Source organism: Sceloporus undulatus, chromosome 1 (assembly GCF_019175285.1).
Source record: "Sceloporus undulatus isolate JIND9_A2432 ecotype Alabama chromosome 1, SceUnd_v1.1, whole genome shotgun sequence".
Classification (NCBI taxonomy): domain Eukaryota; kingdom Metazoa; phylum Chordata; class Lepidosauria; order Squamata; family Phrynosomatidae; genus Sceloporus; species Sceloporus undulatus.
The window spans coordinates 221,346,087-221,369,732 of NC_056522.1; the positions used below are offsets into that span (position 1 = coordinate 221,346,087).

The 23,646-nt window shown below is 42.8% G+C and overlaps 1 protein-coding gene across 1 annotated transcript in view; it reads right to left on the reverse strand.

Moving 5' to 3' along the window:
* Window positions 1–12,852: 12,852 nt before the first annotated feature.
* TNFAIP6 (TNF alpha induced protein 6) overlaps window positions 12,853–23,646 on the reverse strand; it is a 26,638-nt gene continuing 15,844 nt past the window's right edge. The window contains exons 3-6 of the mRNA XM_042446481.1: window positions 19,399–19,560; window positions 14,661–14,889; window positions 13,972–14,012; window positions 12,853–13,633 (exon numbers count right to left, since the gene is read on the reverse strand). Coding sequence (XP_042302415.1) covers window positions 13,485–13,633; window positions 13,972–14,012; window positions 14,661–14,889; window positions 19,399–19,560 — 581 coding nt within the window. The 3' untranslated portion in view covers window positions 12,853–13,484. The remainder of the gene's footprint in view (window positions 13,634–13,971; window positions 14,013–14,660; window positions 14,890–19,398; window positions 19,561–23,646) is intronic.

Genomic DNA, 23,646 nt, shown 5'->3' on the forward strand with positions numbered 1-23,646 from the left:
AGTTTCTAGCTTATGGACTTAAGTACCATGTTAAGGTATTTTCCGTAGAACCAGTATGTACTACCAGTCAAAAGACACCCCAACTATTTGATCCTTCCTGCTTTGATGGATTGCCTGTGATAACAAAAATGATGGGAGAAGCCAAGTTACAGACAGAAGATGGGAATGTCTGAGTATTCTTCCTGAATCCTCATGCACCTATAAAATTCACCATCTGAGGTAGCACAATCACACCTAAAAGCCTTGTCTAGAAATGCTAATTGTTTCTGAGACACCAAAAGAAAGGAAAGACTAACAAAGTAAACATGTGTGCACTTATCCACGTTTAAAGTTAGATGGAAAACTGTAGTGCAATTTCATCCAAGCTTAAAGTAGGTCAAGCTTCTGTGTTCCCAGAAGACCTCTGGTGACCTTTAATTGTATTTCATGCTAGCAAGGGAACTCAAGTGGCCTTTGCTGCCCTTAAATCACCTCTAGTTCTAGCCCTTTGCATTCCATAGCAGCTGAACCATCTCCTTGGAGCCAATGGTGTTAGAACTGAAGATTCAGAATATGAATGTGTGTATGAAGCTAAGGACCCTCTTGCCCTAACTGGTTCCACCAGGAACTGAAAAGAGAAGAAGCTATTCACAGTAATCTTGGACTCTTACATCATAAGAGACCCTTCATGTTCTCTAGAACAGTGCTTCTTAAGCTATCTGATATGGTGGACCAGCAACGTTTCCCACCCAATGGATCAGGGACAGGGTGACCAGATATCCTAACTGCAAAGGGGCACAAGGCCCATAAAATGTAGGAATTTTGAGAAAAATGTAACACAAGACAAAACAAAAGCTAAGAACACTCATAGAAATATAAACCCATGCTTTTTAGTCACACTCAAAATGGAGGACATTTTGGAATTCCTCCTGGACAGAAAACTAAAATGTAGGACATGTCCTGGAAAAGGAGGACATTTGGTCACCCTGATCATGGACCAATATCATGCCCATGCCCATTAACTATAACTGTTTTGTTTTTTTCCTGAAATATCTTCAGGGACTGCCAGTGGATGGCTGGAGACTGACACTGATCCACAGACCACCACTTTGAGCACTGCATCTTTTAGGGCTAGATATGAAGTGAGGAGGAAGTGAGGAAAAAGTTGCTGTGAGAATGAAGTAGTTTGTAACATGCTGCACTTAAGACCAAGTGCAGCAGGCAGTTGGTTGTTGTTGTTGTTGTTGTTGTGTGCCTCTAACTTGTTTCTGACTTATGAAGACCCTAAGATGAACCTATCACTAGGTTTTCTTGGCAATATTTGTTTGGGGTGGTGGTGGTTGCCAAAAGGAGAGTGTGACTTAGCCAAGGTCTGCCAGTGGGCTTCTCTATGGCCAAGCAGGGATTCAAACCTTGAACTCCAGAGTCATGCTCAAACCACTGCACGACACTGGGTCCTGCAAGAGGCAGTAAGTTGCCTTAATAAGTATCTCAAAAATTCTCAGTACAACTTTGAATTTGTTTTTCACTTCAAAACTTTAATTACTCAACTCTGCAAGATACAGAACTGAGTTCAGATTGTAGTGAGAATTCCTGGGACAAATATGTTTCTCTCCCCCATTAAAAAAAGAGCAAATATTCAAATCCACTCTGATTTTGAAAGAGAAGTCCTTTGTGAAGCAGACACCAGATATAAAGAAACACATAGTAGTTTTTATATTAACAAAACTGGAGGTTGTATTTTATGAACATGTTACAGTACTGTGAGAGTGCATCAGCTTTTGGACTGCAAGTGCTCGACATTGGAGGGGCTAGGAGGCCAGAACATTGCAGGACAGCGGGAGGGAAGGCAAAGGCTACCAGATGGGCCACAAATGCCAGGGCAATGGAAGGGAAGAGGGAGAGGGAGACAAAAGGGGGTAGGTAGGGGGAAAATAAATCACAGCTACTGGGCAGCAGCAGTAGTGGTGGGTGATACTGATGTTGTGAGAACAGCAGTGACACCATAGCTAACGTTTGTTAGTACCACATACAATGAGGCTAAGGTGACCCTCCTTGTAAAACCCTCTCCCCAAGAAAATCCAATAAGACCATTCCAATAAAACAATAAGACCATTCCAATAAAACAAACGGTAGGGCCAGGACACAAACTGTGACATAGGAAGGAACGACCAAAAAAATAATAATAGATAGGTGAGCCAATCACATAAGAAAACTCAAAAGATGGGAAGGGACCACACTGCAAACATACCATAGGTAATGAAGCACTCCAAAGAATTCCAAAAGAAAATCAGCATGTGTTTTATAGACTGTATGGAAGCTTTTGACTGCATAGATCATGAAAAGCTATGGAATGCCCTTAAAGACATGGGAGTGCCAACACATCTGATAGTACTGATGAGAAATCTGTACTTAGGACAAAAGGCTACTGTTGGAACAGAATATGGAGAAAACAGAACGGTTCCCAATTGACAAAGGGGTCAAGCAAGACTGCATTCTTTCACTCTTTCAAAATATCATGCAAAGAGCAGGCTTGGACACAGAAAAAGGAGGAGTGAAGATAGGAGGAAGAAATACCAATAATCTAAGATATGCAGACAACACCATACTGCTAGCAGAAAATATCAAAGATGTGGAACAACTACTAAGAAAAATCAGAGAAAAAAAATGAAAAGGCAGGCTTATGGCTGAACAAAAAGAAAACAAAAACAATGACCACAGATGATCCATACAAATTCAACCTAGACAACGAGAAAATTGAAATACAGTGCACCCGTGCTATAGGCAGGTGCCCCATACGCGGCTTCCACATAAGGTGGAGAAGCGCGCACTCTCCCACACCGCAAGCACAAGCCCCAGTCAATTGAATGAGACTTGAGCTTACATGCTATTTGGCTTACGCGGGGTGGTGGTGGTGGTGGTGGTCCGGAATGGATCCCCCGCGTAAGCACACTGTAATAATAGAATTCCCATACCTTGGGCCAAACATTTATCAGAATGGGGACTTCAGTCAAGAGATCAGAAGAAGACTGGGAATGGGAGGGCAGCTATGAAAAAACTGTAAAGATGTACAACTGAACACGGAAGTTAGAATTGTACAAGCCATTGTTTTCTTTATTACCATTTATGGATGTGAGATCTGGACAGTGAGGAAAATGGATAAAAGGAAAATCAATTCATTTGAAATATGATGCTGGAGAAGAGTGCCGGGATACTGTGGACAGCCAAAAAGACAAACAAATGGGTTCTTGAACAGATCAAGACTGAAATTTCTCTGGAAGCCAAGATGGTAAAGTTGAGGCTGTCATACTTTGGTCATGTCAGGAGAAGAAATGACTCATTGGAAAAGACAATAATGCAGGAAAGGTGGAGGGATGTAGAAAGAGAGGAAGACTGCATGCTAGATGGATGGACTTTATTAAGGAGGTGACAAGCATGAATTTACAGGACCTAAGAAGCAGAGCAGTGGAAGACAGGGAGTCTTGGAGATGTTTCATCCACTGCTTTGCCATGAATCAAGATTGACTTGAAGGCAGTTAACAACAACAAAGCTGAGTTGAGTACCAGTGTGAATTTGTTAGTTGTATGAGGATAAGGAACACCATCTGCACCATTATAGTGAAGTAAAAAACAAATCTTGCAATCTTATTTAAATACATATTATATAATCAATCAATCAATCTTTATTAATGCTTAAGCCAAAGGCCATTCGCATGATAACATTTATTTTTAAAAAAACAATGATGATTTGATGATTGAATTTATTTATACGTACGGTTTGGGTGGAAGAACAGTTTAGTGTTAAGGGAAAGAGCATAGATTAGCCTCTGGCTTGTTTTTTCCTCCATTTCTTCCTCTAGTGCACCTGCAAAGTTAGAAGGTCCATTTAGATTCACCACGTTTAACAAAAGTTTTTGTGTTTTTTATGTGTAGTCTTCCTGATAATTTTGGTTATAGGATTCTAAACACAATAAGCAAATAATATGAGGATAAAACATCAGAAAGTAATGATATACTTAATGACATAAATGGAAAAAAGTAATCATTTAAATAAAAAAAATAGAAGAGAAATCTGAACATCAGTAGGAAGCTACATGCATTCAATAGTAATGGGTTGTTTACAAGTCTGCAGCTGTGGCTTGGTGCAAAGTAAACATTGTGTATATAAGCTTGCAAAGAAGTAAAGAGACCTTACCTTCCAAACAGTTTAATTTCTAACTTCCAATTTCCCTAGAGAAACTTCTCTTACTTTCACATCTGTAATGCCACACACAAACTCGTGCTTAGAAGGATCTCACCAAAGCCACCAGATGGCACAGTTTAATAAACTCAAGCTATTGATCTGGGGATCCAGTTTTTCTGCTGACCAAATCACACATTTCAGTCTGCTGGCTGGTGGCTGGCTGGCTGTTGGACTGTTTCTTCTAATGCGGCTGTTTGTTTTCAATGAAAAGCAGCTCAGCAGTAAGCAATGTGGAATAGAAAAGTCGTGTGAAAGGAGTTAAGAGAGTGTTTAGCTTTTCCTTGCCCACTTTTTTTCCATTACAATGGCTTCTTCCATCTACAGTACTTTTGTTTCCATGTTCGGATTTAGATATGTTTATTCTTTATGATGTATTATTGTGCAGCGGAAAAAACATCCACTATTTTCAGTCCCATAGATCTTTTTGTTAGCCTTTCTTACCACAGATCAACAAGATGGTCCCTCAACTTTTTATGTTCTTGATAAGAACACAAGAAAATGACTTATAAAAAGTCAACCATTGCTGTACCTACCTCCATAGCATAATCTAAAGCAGGGATAGACTTTTGGTCTTGGAGATCAGTATAGGGCTGAGGAGAGCAAGCCCCGGCCTCTATAGTCATGAAGAGTGAAAAACAAATGACATATTGCCAATATAAACTGGCCAACCACCCCTGAGTATCCCTTGCCTAAGAAAACCAGATAATTTATTGGGTCATGATCAAAATGACTTGAATGCACACATGTATATACACAGATCTAAGGAGACCTGGAGTAGTAGCTATCTTTATTCTAAATCTTAGGACAGCCATATTTTCTATAAGCACTGTTGTTGTTGTTTTGTATTCAAGTCATTTCCAATTTATGTAACCTTAAGGTGAACTTCTCTGGATTTTTCTTGGCAAGTTTCTTCTGAGGGGATTTGTCATTGCCATCCTCTGAGGCTGAGATGATGTGACTTGCTTAAGGTGACCCAGTGGGTTTCTATGGCTACTGTTCATGAATGTGATTCAGACATGTCAAAGTATGACATACAGTGAGACAAAAAAACTACTGGCTCTAGTTTGTAGAACGATTAAGGAGAAACACTGAGCATGCATTTGTCCTGGCCATCTCTCACCAGTTTTTGCCAGATGAAGTGGGGTGGGAGGCTCCTCAGGCTCTCCCTTTCCTTGGTATGACCTTTCTCCTCCCCGTCCATGCTAATTTCCAGTTTCTCCACACGGAGATAGAGTTGCATGGAGTAAGAGTTCTTCCTTGCCTTGCTTGCTTCACAGCCCTGTTCACTGGGATGTAAAGTGGAGAGCAGAACAATCCATGGCATCTGAGATCAGTGGGAGGTTCACTCTGCCCGCTTGGACTATTGCAGGGAGGAGTTGGAGGCTTGAGACTGGGAGAAAGCCTTCTCCATTAGATTCAGTCCAGCTGTCGGGAGGCCAGATTTGTACCCAGCTACTGAATCTTGTTAAATCTAAGAAACAGATCAATGCTTTGTTCAGGTATTTGTCTAAACCGTGGAAATAAGCTGAGGACCAAGGGTATGGGTTCACAACGCTGAAACGGTTAGATTGCTGCTTCAGGAGCTTTGTAATGGTGTTCAGCTGACAATAGCTAGAATTTCTCTTCAGATCTTCATGCTCTACTCACAAATGCTTGGGGGATTGGGATGAAGATTTACCTACCAGCTACATCTTCTTCTTCAGATTTGCCCTACAAGTGCACAGCTATATTTCAGAAAAATAAGTACATGCATTATGAACAGAGAAACACATTATACTTTATGTAAGTGCGTAATTTTCAAGGGACACAACCTTTTTTGTTGCTTCTAAGGACCTTCCATAGGAAATTCTGGAGGGTATGTATGTGTGAGTGGTAAAATACTGAGGCTTAATAGAACATTTGAGAGAGAAAAGGGACAATGGGGAGATTTGTGAATAAAAGCCATTAACTATGGGAAATGGCTAATACCTTCAATGAGTCTTTATCCGCAGGAACTTGGAGGCCAGAGGATGATGGAATAAGTCCTAGATAGACATAACATCTCAGGGTGTGAAGTAGCAGATGGGCCTCTGACCCAAATAGATATCTGACTTGTTAGACATCAACCCATCTTTTTGTTTTATTTTTCACACTTAATTGTACCATTATGTTATTTTTTTTGTTGCTTTCTTTTCCTCTTACTCCCTACTTACTGAATAAATTATTGTCAGTAATTTTTTGCTGCCATTAGCATACTTAGATTTAAGTATCACCCAAGGCTCAGAAAGTGAAAATAAAACAGGATAGTAATGTTCATGTTAGATCCTTATCATGCAACATCGTCTCTGTCCTGTAGCTGGGGGTATTCAAGCTGTTGCTGTTGTGCACTTTTTTATTGATAGGCAAAGTCTGTCAAGAACTCTCAGTCTTGGTACTACTCCAAGACATGCCTTGGTGCAGAGTAAGTCCTTTCATTGGGAGTTCTATTTCTCAGGCAGTCATTGAGTCCATGGGGGGAGTGGCTTCCCTCTCATCTCAGCCTTGTGGCTGTAAATACCTTCTCTGAGATCTTGTTCCCACTAGGGGATACCCCGGCTTCTGAATCGATTTCAATGCAGCGTGCCCATTAGGATTCGGTTTTAAACCTAGAACGGTTCTAGAGCACCCGGAATCGTTCCCACTAGAAATCGATCAGAAGCGGGATATAAATTTAAATCCGTGTTTTCCTCATTTAACGCAGTCGCGTTGTTAAAAAAAACACTAGGGTCCTACCTATGTTTTCCCTTGATTCGAGTTAGGAACGGATTATTTAGATGAGAACGATATCGTTTCAATCGGGCTAGAAGGATGGAGGAGCTGACTGCGTGGGGGGCTGTCTTGGGGGAGTTGCCCTTTTCTGTCCCCATCCTCGTGGCTGTCGCCATTTTTTCTTCCCTCACCCCTTTGTTCGCTGTGGTCTTTCAATAAGAGATAAGGATTATTTTTATTTTTATTTAATGGTTTCAGGCGCTTAATTTCTTCGCGCTTAAGCGCCTGAAGTCTTGGCTGCTCAAGCGCCTGCATCTGCAAAGGACTACAAGCTTCCCCGGTGGATTGCACCTTCCCTCTATGTGTGGGGAGAGCCCATTTCTAAACGGAGGGAGCAAGAAGGAAGGCTAAGAGGCATTCCCTGCCCGCTTGGGCTCTGATCTCGCCCAGGCAGGGAAGGAAGGCTCCTCACGAGGAGGCATCTGATCTCGCCAACTCTCAGATTCTAAGGTCTATCACCCAGCCTCGTTTTAGCTTGGAGGTAGCGGGCCCTTTCTCTGCTTCCTTCGCCATGCAGGAACTCCCTAATCAAAGGGCTCAAGCAGAGGTGGGTGGGCATGTGTCATTGGGGATGCTTTGACAGAGGTTCCTGCGTGGGCAGAAGGGGGGATTGGACTAGAAGGTCTTCCTGGGGTCCCTAATCCAACTCTCAGATTCTAAGGTCTATCCACCCAGCCTCTGTTTTAGCTTGGAGTAGCGGCCCCTTCTCTGCTTCCTTCTGCCATGCAGGAACTCCCTATCAAAAGGCTCAAGCAGGAGGTGGTGGGCATGTTCATTGGGGCTGCTTTTGACAGAGAGTCTGCGTGGCCGAAGGAGGGATTGGACTAGAAGGCTCTTCCTGGGTCCCTTCCAACTCTCAGATCTAAGGTCTATCCACCCAGCCCTCTGTTTTAGCTTGGATGAGCGGCCCCTTTCTCTGCTCCTTCTGCCCTGCAGGAACTCCCTAATCAACGGGCTCAAGCAGAGGCGGGTGGGCATTGTCATTGGGATGCTTTGCAGAGAGTTCCTGCGTGGCAGAAGGGAGGGATGGACTAGAAGGCTTTCCTGGGGTCCCTTCCAACTCTCAGATTCTAGGTCTATCCACCCAGCCTCTGTTTAGCTTGGAGGTAGCGGCCCCTTTCTCTGCTTCCTTCTGCCAGCGGAACTCCCTAACAAGGGCTCACGCAGAGGCTGGGTGGGCATGTGTCATTGGGGATTCTTTGCAGCAGAGTTCTGCGTGGCAGAGGCAGAAGGAGGGATTGGACTAGAAGGCTCTTTCTGGGGTCCTTTCAACTCTCAGATTCTAAGGTCTATCCACCAGCTCTGTTTTAGCTTGGAGGGTAGCGGCCCCTTTCTCTGTTCCTTCTGCCAGCAGGACTCCCTAATCAAAGGGCTCAAGCAGAGGCTGGGTGGGCATGGTCTTGGGATGCTTTGACCAGAGAGTTCACTGCGTGGAGCAGGGATGGATTGGACTAGAAGGCTCTTCCTGGGTCTCCCTTCCAACTCCAGATTCTAAGGTCTATCCACCCAGCCTCTGTTTTAGCTTGGAGGTAGCGGCCCCTTTCCTGCTTCCTTCTGCCATGCAGGAACTCCCTAACAAAGGGCTCAAAGCCGAGGCCTGGGTGGGCATGTTTCATTGGGTGCTTTGACAAGAGTTCCTGCGTGGCAGAAGGGAGGGATTGGACTAGAAGGCTTTCCTGGGGTCCCTTCCAACTCTCAGTTCTAAGTCTATCCACCAGCCTCTGTTTAGCTTGGAGGTAGCGGCCCCTTTCTCTCTCCTTCTGCCATGCAGGAACTCCCTAATCAAAGGGCTCCAAGCAGAGGCTGGGGGGCATGTGGTCATTGGGATGCTTTGACAGAGAGTTCCTGCTGGCGCAGAAGGGAGGGATTGACTAGAAGGCTCTTCCTGGGGTCCCTTCCAACTCTCGATTCTAAGGTCTATCCACCCAGCCTCTGTTTAGCTTGGAGGTAGCGCCCCTTCTCTGCTTCCTTCTGCCATGCAGGAACTCCCTAATCAAAGGGCTCAAGAGCTGGGGTGGGCATGTTTCATGTGGATCTTTTGACCGAGAGTTCCTGCGTGGCAGAAGGGACGGGATGGACTGAAGGCTCTTCCTGGGGTCCCTTCCAACTCTCAGATTCTAGAGGTCTATCCACCCAGCCTGTTTTAGCTTGGAGGTGCGGCCCCTTTCTCTGCTTCCCTTTGCCATGCAGGAACTCCCTAATCAAGGGCTCAAGCAGAGGCTGGGTGGGCAGTGTCCTTGGGGATGCTTTGACGAGGTTCCGCGTGGCAGCATGGAGGGATTGGACCAGAAGGCTCTTCCTGGGGTTCCTTCCAACTCTCCGATTCTAAGGTCTATCCACCCAGCTTTGTTTTAGCTTGGAGGTAGCGGCCCCTTTCTCTGCTTCCTTCTGCCATGCCGGACTCCCTAATCAAGGGCTCAAGCAGGGCTGGGTGGGCATGTGTCATTGGGGATGCTTGACAGAGAGTCCTGCGTGGCAGAAGGGAGGGATTGGACTAGAAGGCTCTTCCTGGGGTCCCTTCCAACTCTCAGATTCTAAGGTTATCCACCCCAGCCAGTGTTTTAGCTGGGATGGTAGCTGCCCCTTTCTCTTGCTTCCTTCTGCCATGCAGGACTCTAATCAAAGGGGCTAAAGAAGAGGCTTGGTGGGCATGTGTCATTGGGGATGCTGTTGACAGGAGTTCCTGCGTGGCAGAAGGAGGGGATTGGGAATAGACGAGCTCTTCTGGGGTCCCTTCCAACTCTCAGATTATAGTCTATCCACCCAGCCTCTGTTTTAGCTGGAGGTTGGTAGTCGGCCCCTTTCTCTGCTTCCTTCTGCCAGCAGGAACTCCCTAATCAAATGGCTCAAGCAGAGGCTGGGTGGGCATGTGTCATGGGGATGCTTTGACAGAGCGTTCCTGCTGGCAGAAGAGGATTGGACCTAGAAGCTCTTCCTGGGTCCCTTCCAACTCTCAGATTCTAAGGTCTATCCCACCATAGCTCTGTTTTACGTTGGATGGTAGCGGCCCCTTTCTCTGCTTTCCTTGCCATGCAGGAACTCCCTAATCAAAGGGCTCAAGCAGAGGCTGGGGGGCATGTGTCATTGGGGATGCTTTGACAGAGAGTCTGCGTGCACGAAGGAGGGAATTGGACTAGAAGCTCTTCGGGGGTCCCTTCCAACTCTCAATTCTAAGGTCTATCCACCCAGCTCTGTTTTAGCTTGGAGGTAGCGGCCCACTTTCTCTGCTTCCTTCTGACATGAGGAAACTCCAATCACAAGGGCTCACAGCAGAGGCTGGGTGGTCCATGTGTTCATTGGGGTGCTTTGACAGGAGTTCCTGCGTGGCAGAGAAGGGGGGTTGGACTAGAGGCTCTTCCTGGGGTTCCTTCCAACTCTCAGTTTCTAAGTCTATCCACAGCTCTGTTTAGCTTGGAGGTAGCGCCCTTTCTCTGCCTCCTTCCGCCATGCAGGAACTCCCTAATCAAAGGGCTCAAGCAGAGGCTGGGTGGGCATGTGTCATGTGGGATGCTTGACAGAGAGTCCTGGTGGCAGAAGGGAGGGATTGTGACTAGAAGGCTCTTCCTGGGGTCCCTTCCAACTCTCAGATTCTAAGGTCTTATCACCACAGCCTCTTGTTTTAGCTTGGAACTAGGGTCCCCTTCTCTGCCTCCTTCTGCATGCAGGACACTCCCTAATCAAAGGGAGTTTCCTAATCAAGGGAGTCTCGCCCTAATCAATGGGGGGGGGGGATAGCGCCTTTCTCCTCTCTTCTCAACGGAATCTGCCTTCCTCCTCCTACCTAAGAAACAGAATCTTTGGGAAGATGCTCCCTCCCTGTTTTGCCCGAAGCCTCACCCATTCATCTATGAGGGTCTGTCAAGGGATTCTCCCCTGGCTCTTTCTGGTTGTGAGACATGAACAAAAAACCTATCCCATAGTTTCCTCTGGCAAAGCTTCGGTTTCCTACTAATAAATTCTGCTTTGCCACAAGCTTCCCCCCTTCATCTCTGGGCTCTGTCAAGGGTTCTTGCTGACTGTCTTGGTGGGAGACATTGAAGAAAACCTATCTCCCTATATTCCTCTGGAAAGCGCTTCGTTCCTACTAATTAAAATTCGTTTGCCACAGCTTCCCCCCTTTCATCTCTGGGCTTTGTCAAGGGTTCTGCCTGACTGTCTTGGTGGGAGAACATGAAGAAACCTATCCCATAGTTCCTCTGGCAAGACGCTTGGGTTTCCTACTAAATTCGGAGGGAAAAATGTATATAAGGCTGACAGCGCCCTGGAAAACCCTCTCATAGTTTCCTCCGGAGAGAGCTTGGTTTCCCATTAAAATTCGCATTGCCAGCAGCGCCTCCTTCATTGATTTCTGTGGGCTCTCTGAAGGGATTCTCCTGGCGTCTGAGGACGAATCAGCGGGGATGCTGCCTGGAAAACTATCCCATGTTCCTTGGAGAGAGCTTGGTTTCCTACTAAATCGGAGGGAATGTATATATAAGGCAGACAGCGCTTATGACGTGTGATCGTTTTAGCGCCTTGATTGGTTCATTTAAAAAAAAAACCGCCAAAAATAAATCGAATCAGAAACGGTCACAGAGATGGAAACGATGTCACAGATACATCGATTTCGAATACATGCGGGTTAAACGTTACGTCATTCTGACGTAGTATTGATTGACCACTCCAAATAAGGTATGGAGGAGAAGGAATCGCTTTATTTAAACACCGATTTCATGCCAAGTGAGAACGCTTACTGAACGCTTGCAGGTAAAAAATCCGAATTAAAACAAGCAGATGGGAACGATGAATAAAGCGATTCTGAAAGCGGGATAACAACAGTTTTATTTTAATTCGATTTTATAAAAGCGTTTTATTTTTAATTCGTATCAAATCCTAATGGGAACAAGCTCCAAGTTGCCACTGTATGATTTCTTCTCCCCTCACCCCTGTTATTTAACTTCTCTTTCACTGAGTTCAAGGTGAAGTATATGGTTCTCTTTCTTCTCACTTTATCTTCATACCAATCCTATAAGTTGTGTCAGTGGGCCCTTGGTATCCACTGTGGTTTGGTTCCAAGACCAGCTGTAGATACCAAAATCTCTGGATACTCAAGTCCCACTGTACATACAATGGCGTAGAAAAATTGTGTTCCTTAAATAAAATGGCAAAATCAAGGTTTGCTTTTTGGAATTATTGTTTAAAATATTTTCAAGCCATGGATGACTGAATCCATGGATGCAGAATCCATGAATATGAAAGGCCAACTGTAACTATAAGACTTTTTTTTTTACTTAGGCCACAAGTTCTCTGTACAATAATAGAGCGATCTGAATGCCAAAATTGTACAACTTGCAGCTAGCAAACCAAGCTGTTCCAAGCCCTGGTTGGTGGGTGGCCTTCACAGACTCTTGGCAGACTCATGGGAGTGGGGGTTTATGTAGCCATCTTCTGAAGCCAGTGAATGACGAGTAGAGCTCAGCAAGGGTTACACTAGCTCATTTCCTTGCCCCTCCATCTCCCCATCTCTCCTCTCCTCTCCTCTCCTCTCCTCTCCTGCTTGGAGTCAAATGCTCTGCAGATACTGGAGGAGACTAGTGGACTCCTCTTATTACTCTCACTAAATTTTTCCTAGTGCTGTTACCAGTTGCTCGTCCCCAGTGCTCCTGTAGCCTTGCATAACTACCAGAGTTCCATCAGTTTGAACAGAAGACTGGAGATGGGGCTCGAAACCCAGAAATTGGGGACAGAGTCGAAAGGTCTGAAAACTCTAGTGAGAAGCCTATTTTCTCCTGATGTCCATCCAAGGTGACTACACCATTGTAGTTTGTGATGGCCAATCCACAGATTTACTAACAGTCAGCAAAGGCTTTTATCAGATGTTTTATTGTTTCACATAATCAGCGAAATCAGCCTGTGGTCTGAATTAAGGGGCATTCTGTTACTTTCAAAGGAATTTATAAGCCTGAAAATTGAGTCAGGAATTTTGGTCTTGTTATCATATACTGAATTTGGAAACAAATTACCTGGTAAAAGAAAGGAATTGTTTTCCAGTTTTTAAAATATATATATTGTCTGAAAATCTTAATAATACATAAAATGCAGTACAGTTATAGAATCTATGAGTAAATCTTTCTTTGTAACTTTCTGGCTCAGGGAAACTTTTAACGGCATACACTTTAGTTTGGCATACACAGCAATTCTGGAGCAGGAAGGTGTCTTATTTACATAGGCACTTGTAACTCCCCATACAAACATATCAAAGAGGCAGATTTTGTAGTGGTGGATGGAGCAGTAGAAAAGGTCAAAGGAAGAACTATAACATGGTGGAAATCTTCATACTGAAGGTACATATGAAAATCAGTGACAAGATGTCGGAAGATCATGAAGACAAGGATCCACGGAGAAGAAGACAGCAACTTCAGCTTGAGGTGTTGGAGTGTGGGAGAATATTCCTTTAATAGACATCCAGGGCCAATACCTTCCTCAGTGTTCTTTTTTATGCAATGCCAAATCTTCCAACTAAATAATTTGTATTGTCTTGGGTAGTTGTATTCTTTCTGGGTGGATCTAAAGCTATATATTTAATCTGAAAGCCTCCTGCTGTTACTGAAGCATCAGACAAAAATTTTAGAGTCATGACATTTCCTAGAATGAGAAATAGGAAGGAGCAGGAGAGAGAGAGAGATTATTTCATTTGAATATTTTTCAGTTTTTCCATTGCATTATGATTTTCTTTCAAGTGTTCTCACAGACAGTAGTGAAGATAATAGATACTATTCAACATGTGAAACATGGTAGGAAATAGTGGACGAAGTGTTATTACGTGATTATGTGATCTTAATTAATTTAAATTATGTCTGTAGCAATTAATAATTTTGTCTTTGTAAGTAATATCTCTGGATATCTAATGCCTTTATGTAGGGCTGATGAGACTGAGTGGGAAATGATACTGTTTTGTTCAGTGTGTGTATGTGTAGTATTACCTGTGCTAATGACATCATCTGGAAGTTCATCTCCACAGTACCTGAAAAGTGTGATAAAAAGAATTTTTTGGTCAAATATTAGGAAGCCAAAGCACAATGATATATTAACTGCATTACTGAGGTGGGTTGCATTTAAGAAAGTATTAAGGGTAGTGAGGACTACGGAATATGGGTTAGGGGATCATCATGTAAGTACCACTAAATAAACTAGACTGCAGTCCATAAACATTTATTTCATATAAAACTGGAAAGTCCTTAAGACTCTTATATGTATGAAAGAGAAGACAGCAGAAATGACTGGGATGAATCTTTTGTCCATTCTAATATTTGGAGGGAATGCAGAGTTCAGAATTGGGAGGAGATTGACTGCGGATTGCAACATCCTTCTTATGGAGTCATGTATTGGGAACAATGCCTGGATTGGGTCAAAGGAAGGTGTTCCCATGGGTGAAAGACAAAGGAGTGGATAGGAGGAGTTGGAAAAAGGTTAACTGTGTGGTTATTAACACTTATTAGTTTGGCTGTGTGTATGTGTGTAAACATGTTATTGCTCAAAACCTCTGAGTCTGGGTGGGATTTTTCAAAATTCCAAATAAATAATTGGCATGGCCTTTCCCCCTTTCTGGTTGTTGTTTTTATGATCCTGTCATTGTGAAAGAGATGAAAATGGTTTTTTTTAAAAAAGTTACCTGCCCACAAAGCCATTGACATCATCATAACTGTCATATATTTCTAAATAATCAGCCATGCAGGACGTGTCATCTTCAAGGTCAAAGTCGAGAAATTGTATTTGAATCCGCTGGCCATATTTCACTCTTATATGCCAGTAACAGATTTGATCATCTTCGTACTCATTTGGATATCCAGGAGTTTTAAAGATGTGTTTTGAATCTGTGAAGATGCCACCACAGTCTTTTCCTAGAGAGAAATGGATTGAAATCAGGTTCCCACTAAAAGTGTGTTATAAACACAAAAGCCGCTCTCCTGTCCTTATCGTGATTGAGTGAAAGCATTTCATACCTTGCAGTTATCCTGTCATTATCCTGCCATTGAAGTGGAATTGTGTTAATGCAAACCCCTGCTAATACAAAATGACAGGACAATGCCACTTCAGTGAAAGGACAATGACAGGATAAGTGTGACGCTGTATGAAAGTCTTTTCGTGATTGTGCCATAAGGATGGGAAAAGGACGGTTCGAATCCCAACTTAGTCATATAAACCCACTGAGTGACCTTGGGCAAGTCATACTCTCAGCCTTGGGGATGGAAATGGTAAAGCCCCTCTGAAGAAACCTGTCAAGAAAACCCTGTGATAGGTTCACCTTAGTGTCATGTCAGAAATGACTTCAAGAGACACAACAAAGGTGTGTTCTTTTTTTTTTTTAAATGTCATTTAGTTTAAAACCAACCTGGTTTTAACCAGCCAATCCTGTTTTTACATTTCTCTCTTCTACATTTCTCCCAATGTCCCAAAGTTAATCACTGAGGGCATTGTGGGAGATTAAAATGATGACTAGTTAACACATGGCTGGTCCTGCTCAGAGTATTCGGGTAGAAAGTAAAATTAAAGGAACCTGACAGCTACAGATAAAAGGGCTGAGAACCACCTGCCCTCCTCTAATTTGAGTACACTGTCTCCTGTGATGCCTGTTTGCACTGGCAGGAAAATGAAGCTTTCCCTGATGAAAGTATTCCAGTCAGTGTGCTGATCTGCTGCACAAAACTGCTAAGTCACATCAGACCTGCTACTCTGTCTGTGTCAACTATGATGCTAGTATGGACAAATTACTTTGGGGGAACTACAACTACAAGAATCCCCAGCCAGGATAGAGAGTGAATGTGTTAGCTAAGAAATCATAGGTGTTGTAGTTTAAAACAAAAGAGAGTAAAATTTCAAAGCCCTGATATTTACCAATTTCTGTCCACTATGCAAGTTTGGAAAATGAATCCCTCCCCTCTGCATTTCCAGACTTTTTACACCCTAAGGGTGATGCTGTGCTTCTCCTGCTTCTTGTTGCATGCAGAATTGCAATACTATAATAATAAATGCATTCCATTGTTTTGTGTATGTGGGTGGAGGTTTCTTTCTTTCCTTCTTTCCTTCCAGCTAGCATCATGATACATCTCCTCCAGCAGGCACAGCATGACAATAAGAAACCTAGTGTTCTCTTTATTGCCTCTTCTTTGCATTCAAAGATTGCTCCCATAGCAAGGGCATTCCATTCACAATAGGGTGCCTCATGAATTTCTCTGCTGTGCTGGCATTTTACATCTAGTTAGTGCTTGCTGTCCTCCAAAGAACTGTTAGCAAATGCAGAGCTGTCTACCAAGGGCAGCCCAAGATACTTTGCTGCCTGCAGGAGCTCAAATAGTCATTTAAGTAACCTATCAAAGTGCAGCTGCATAGTATACAAAGCTGAGTAAATTATTATAGCTCCTGCAGCAGAAAACGTCATGCAAGCAGTTCTTCACATCCTTCCATAAAATAGCAAAAAACAAACAAACAAACAAAAAACCCCAAATACAATGGGCTCTTTATCCACTTGGGTTTGGTTCCCGGACCCCCCATGGATAACAAAATCCGTGGATGCTTAAATCCCATTAAATACAATGATGTAGTAAAATGGTGTCTCTTATATCATGCCAATTTTAGTATATATGCTGCTGAAGCAAGCATGTGTCTCTTATATAAAATATCAAAATTTGATTATTTGGAATTTATATCTTTTTTGGAGTATTTTCAAGCCATGGATGGTTGAATCAATGGATGAAGAATCTGTGAATATGGAGGGCTGACTATAACTAAGCATTTGCCACCGCTTCAAATTCTGCTCCCCAGGGTTGAAATAGCTACTTTATTGGCTGTTGACTATAAAAACAAAACCCATTTTTCCTGAGGATTAGGAACCACATTTTACATTTCACAGAGTTTCCCATGTCATATCTAGGAAGAAAGTGAAACAGAGAAGCAATGGACATACTTGAGCTAGCTTCACCTTGCTGGAAAGTTGACCAATACCAGGGCACTGGAAATATTATCTTTCCATTCAGCATTGATAGAACTATTTATGGTCAGTTTGAGATGATGAAAATTATGTGAGATTCTCCTGCACCACTTCAGAAATTAGCAATGTTGTCTTCAAATGAACAGTTGCCACCCTCAAAGAATGAATAAATGTCTTTAGAATGGGAGGAACACAAGTAAACCAATAAGAATAAGCGATGATTTAAGTGTACCACTCACCGCCCCGAACAATACATTTGGAAAAGATTTTTCTGGCCTCTCAGGGGATACAGCTCAAACAGGAGGTGAAGAGAGAGGCTGACTAAATTTAAGAACAATATGTGGCCTCTCCTATTTTCCCTGACAAGTTTAACATCTGTGAGAGTCCTCCACCCTGAAAGCTTACTCAGCTGCTTTCGTGGCTAGAGATACAGCTGTGCATATTGCGTTTTCATTGTTTACAGTGTAGTATGGTTCCTTCCAGCACTTCCAGCAGTACTTTTCAGAGAATGAAAGGCATTGTAGTGCTGTGTATACAAAACAAGTGAACCTGGTTGCAGTGATATAGTTTACATCATGAACGGAAAAAGCAAGAGAGAGGAAGAGGAAAGGAGGGAGGGAGAGAGAAATGAACCTTCTTGCTTCCAGAAAATAATGCAGTTTTTAATACTGGCTAGAGCCTGGCAAGGGCTTAAATGCCTTAATGGTACTAGATCCCCTCTGATCTTGGAAGCTAAGCAGTGTTAGCCCTACACAGTATTTGGATGGGAAACTGCTGACAAATACCAGGTGATGTAAGCTGTATTTCAGAGGAAGGCATTAGCTAAATCACCTTTGACTATTCATGAGGTCACCATAAGTTTACAGGCAACTTGAAGGTTACTTTCCTGGACAACTTCCAAAATCCCCCAGTCAGCATTGCAAATACCACTGGAGGTAATAATCTGTCTGGGAGTGGTAATTCCAAACAGATATGTTTCCTAGATGTGATATTGATTGTTGCAGTATATAGTGCACTATGGAGCATCCATAGACAAAAAGAAAATACAAGTCAATCAGTTTTAAGACTGTGTTGTTTACATATCTAAAAGCCCAACATCTTACATAGTCATTAAGAACAACAGCCTCTATTTTCTTCACTTTATACACTGCAGTACAAGAATCTTGCACTCATTCTTTAAACCCAGACCACAAATAATTCCCAAAAGTGGACACTGTTTGGTCTTGTTATCCATGGATGTCAAAAGCATATGCAACAGAATTATAAAGCCTTCTCCATGATAATTTATTTTTTCCAGATTGCTGATTCTCCTTGCTGTTTTGTTTGTTTGTTTGGCTTCTGCCCCCAATGTCATAGCCTGAATCACTTCTTTGACTTCTGGTGACTCAAGCTAGGGCCAGATAACAGAAGCAATAAACATGGAAAGCTGAGAAGGCAAGCTGAATAGGCTAGCCAGATGGAAAGCACTGGGCTTTCCTGAACATCAACAACAGGGACTTGTCAGCAGCCTTAGATTTGGCTCTGCTGCCTGCAGAAAGCAAGAACGTGGCAGAAAGAACCTAGCATGCTTTGACACTCTGGGACTCTGAGACCTTCCTTCATGCTGCCTGGGGACTAGCCCTGCCTGTGTTAGCAGCTGTCTTCTTGACAGTTCCTTCTCAAGGAGAAAGCTGGCTAAGGCACAGATGCTCACCAAGACTGCAAAGCTCTCTTGTGCTTTGCCACTGAAAGGGAAATTGGCCCTGTGGGTTCTGCCCTGAGCTGTTGATACGGAAAGGAAATGGTGAAACAGTCCATCCATGATGCAAATTCTGTTGGCACTATTGAATGCAGAAGTTCAAGACCTTGCTTACTAGGTTTGTTTATTGGGGTTTTAAATCCTAGAGACTTACTTATTTTTCAGATGGCTGACCTTTAGCTAGGCACTGTGTGATAGATACAGTTATATTGTTATACTTGACATGAGATTATGGGTGATAAGGTCATCTCCACATGGTGGAGGATTAATTGTGTAGTGTCATGTGTTGTGTCCAGAACCTTGAGAAATAGCTTCTTGTTGAATTACAAACCTTTCAATCTCCCAACCACCATGGCTGCCAGAATACTGACTGGAGGTTTGAGAGGTGTAGTTAAAAATGGCATTTCTAAGCTTTGGAAGAAAAGCTCTACCAACCTGAGAAATGAAGAACGTGTAAGCTAGGCTTATTTCTTCCTCTTTCCATTTTTAAAATAAAACAGCCTCAACAATAGAGGGAAAAGTGCTGGACTATTACAGTGTCCTTTATTGTACATAATGTATAATTGCATCTAATTGAAAGAAGTCATTAGAACCAGCACTAGAATTTCTGCAAGGAAATGTTTAGAAGTCTATCACAAATACAGTTGTATGACACATGGTGAAATATATTTGTTGTTCACGTACCATTGGGATTATAACAGTAAGCATCCCATTTCTCGCTGCGGTTGAGTCGAAAGCCATAGTCCACAATCCCTGTCTTTCCAAAGCCACAGTTGCTTCCAGGTTTCACAATGGGATAGCCAACTCTTCCCTTAGCTAACCAGCCAGCAGCACACATATGGAACCCTGGGGGATAAATGGCAGTGTTGTGACAACTTTGTACTGACACAAGAAGGATACATTGTGCTACAGATTAATAACCTTTCATTGTTGTTGCCAAAACAATAATAGAGGTCCAATTATTTTAAATTAAATTAGGCTGGCTAGCAAAATCATTTCCATATGCATGGTTTATGATTCTTAAAATGTGCCATCTCATGTTTTTTACAAGAAAAAGTACTGTTTTCACTTACAAATAATAAATGACACTTACTCAAATCTCAGCAACTACAGTCTTTAGCACCGGCATTCAAAAATGTCCAACCCATGGAAGACACTGAATTCTGGTTTTCACTGTGGATTCACATAATACTACTGACAGAAAATGGGTCAGTTTATTTGGTATATAAACACCATATTTTGGGCCATACATGACTATTCCTCATGAGCACCTATATCTCTGGCTGTTGAAAGGTAAAACCATTTTTTTCAATGTATCATTGAAAAGTAATTTTGACAATACCCAAGAGAAGATTGTTACTGTAAATATTGCTCTTGCTATTGATTTTTTTTTTTTTTGCCTTGCCTACTGAATCCTGAATGGTCCTTCTGAGAACGCCATATTTAGGTTTCGACATGTTCCTTTCACAAGAGATGTGGTGGCTTCATGGTAAAGATGCAAATTCTGATAACTGGAAGATCGGGAGGTTGGCAGTTCGAGGCCTGAGTGCTTCATGATGGGGTGAGCTCCTGTCATTAGTCCCAGCTTCTGCCATCCTAGCAGTTGTAAAGCATGCAAATGCAAGTAGATAAATAGATACCACTTCAGTGGGAAGGCAATAGTGTTTGGTGCAATCATGTTGGCCACATGACCACTGGAGTCGTCTTCGGACAAAGCTGGCTCTTCAGAGATGAGCACCACCCCCTACAGTTGGTTATGACTATACATTCATGTCAAGGGACTACCTTTACTTTACCTTTATGTTTCTTTCATGTCAATAGCCTTGTTTACATGGGCCAAATAGAATGGTCTCACCCTGTGTGCACAGTGACCTGGCTTCAAGATGCAGGGCCAAATCCTCTATTGGAGTGTGGACTGTCTTCACTGTCTTGGCCAGTTCTGCACCAAATCCATATCACACCAGTCTTAAATTGTTGAAAATAACTCACTTTCTGTCCCAATTTTGCAAAAAACCAGGAGCACTCCATAGTGACTCCAGGTGGCTGTCTACACGTGTCCTTGCTGTCACCTGATGTCACTGCTCTGAGATCACAGCCACGTGATTGATGCTGGGTGCCTTGTTTCTGATCTCAGAGGGAGTGACCTGTGCCAGTTGCAGAGATTCCAACAGTGGGGGCACTTGTGCCACTACAGAGTGCAAAATTAATGGAGGGAAGCTGGAGCAGATCTGGGACTAGAATACACTGGGAGCAGTTCACAGTATTCTGACCAGTGTAGATGAGACCAATATCACTAATCATACTAGTGCAAAGAGAACCTGTGATAGGTCTATAGGAAGGATAGGTTCCCATTAGTCTCATGCAGCTACCTTACTTAAAATTACTTCATCCATTGAAGTACATGCTGAAATACTCTTGTATGTTTAGGAAGTATTTCATGGCAAGCACAACACAATAAGTATCTATACCTATTAAGGATAAGCTGAGAAGCCCCAAATGTGTCCTCAGCTTTGGGAACCTGCATTATAACTTAGATTGATAACCTTCTATGTAGAGGAGTTAGCAAAAGAGTCAAAAGTGTGAATTTGGTCTGTTTATCATACCCTCCACTCATTTATCAAATACTGTTTATCATTTTGTTTGGTTGCTTTATCAATAAATTGCACCTTTCTAGGACTGGTCTTGTGTAATAGGATTGTGCACATTGTACAGAAGTTGTTTATATTCCCTGATTGCAATTTAGAGATCAACCTGCAGATCAAAGGTGTTGAAAAATGTGGGCCTATAATAGATTTTACAGCTTGCCAATAGCATATTTGCTTGGACAGAGTTAACAAGGACTTGCTGCTAAGTGCAATGTGTAGGACAGCAGCCCTCATACAATAGGCATTATTATGACTCAAGTTGTCTGAATACATTTTTATTTTATTTTTATTGGGTAACATTTTCTCAGAACTTCTTGTAAATACATTTCTGTGAACAAATAGAATAGTTTGTATGTGGGAGAGCTACTAGAAAAGAAAACAGATGGATGAACAGAAAATGAAATCAATCATTGAACTCCCTGCAATGCTCAAGAGTTTTTTGTATGAATCTATTGAGGACTGTCACCACTGCAGTCCCATTGTCTTCACAAATTCTAGTTTCAGTGAACATCTCAGGTATACTGGAAACTGCCTTATACTGAGTGAGAACCAAAGAGCAAAAAGTACTAAAATGCACAGCACTTTTAACTATTTTAAAATATTTTTTAAAAATTTAAAAATATTTTAACTATTTTTTGGTAACAATAATTAGAAGCCATGGGAATTCAGGACTATAAAGTTTGGGTTTTGTATGTTTTCATTTTCATTTCCATTGTTCTTTTTGTAGCAAGGTATTCAAGCTACAAGCATAGCTCAGTTAACAAATGAGTTTATCACATGGGAGGAATTCCTCTTAATTTCAAATGAAAAGAAAGTGGGGTCAGAACGCATTCACATGAATTCGCTAGTTCAGCGAATTTACGTGAATTCAAATTGTGTTCGAACTGACTTCCCATTTCCCGAAAATAGCTTGCCATTGCCCAAAATTGCGTGTGATCATCTCTCACACAATAACGTGAAACCCCATGATTGTGTTCAGACTGACTTTCCATTGGCCGAAATTGCGTGTGGTAGTCTATCATGCAATAACATTAAACCCCATGATTGTGTTCGGATTGCCATTGGATTATACTTCCAATTTCCCTTGTCTGATAAACTCCATAGCCTCTGGCAAAGGAACTCCTTTTTACAAAATCTTTTCACAGGAGGCAAGCCCAGTCTCCTGTTCTTATCTATTATTTAGCTGGAAAGTTTTTGTTTTGTTTTACAGCATTGGCATTCAGAGGAAGGTGAAAGAGGGCTGGAGACAGACAGACTTTCAGTGCTGGATTGCAGCAGTATGTCTGCAGTAAACAATGAAGCTTGACTTAAGAAAGAATGGGATTCTGCTCTAAGTGATCCTAATGTACAGTAACTGTGTGTGTGTTTATGTACAATAGGCAAGGCAAACTGACTAGCAGTCTCTAAGGAGGAGTCTTTCCTAACTCTACTTTGGTGATATCAGGGACTGAATCTGGGATCTTCTATATGCACTGCAGATACTCTACCATGGAACTATAGCCTCTATTCTCATGCCATGCAAGAGAATTTTAATTTTTCCAAATTTCCAAATTTCCCTAGAGCACACTTAGGGGCATTCTAGAGCAAAATATATTTTTTTTACCCCTGCAGGGAGGCCACTAGGGTCTCTGGCACACTGCAGAAATAAAGTAGTTTGGCATTGTTTTAACTGACATGACTCAGTGACATGGAATTCTGGGACTTATAGGCCCATTACAGACCACCCAAAAGGGGCGGTCTTGGGCCGCTGCTGTTTGCTCTGTGAGGGAGCCGCAGCAGCCAAACCGCGCAACTCCCTCACGGAGCAAAAAAGGAGCGCGCAAATCACGCTCCTTCCAGGAACCCGGAAGAGACGCCGCAAGTGCCAAAGCGTGCACTCGCGATGTCTCTTCCGGGTTTGGACGTGCGGACGCAGAGCGTCCGCTACGTCAAGATGGCGGCGCCCATCTGTATAGGGCGCTGCTATCTTGACATATCGGTTATGCGCGAGGGGCAAGGCGCGTCCGGAAGCGTCGCCCCTCGCACGTAATCACGGCGCGAGGACGGCGCCTCTTAGGCCCATCTGTAACGTGCCATAGTTTTGTGAGACATTTAGCCTTCCTTGTCAGAGAGCTCTGGGGGCCCTCCAAAAAGAAATCCCAGAATTCCATAGCATTGACCCATGGAAGTTAAAGTGGTGTCAAACTGCTTTATTTCTTCAGTGTGGCGACAGCCTAAAAGCCCCGAGGGATCACATGTAGCCCATGGGCCATACTTTGCCCAACATAGGTCTACATACACAGCAGCT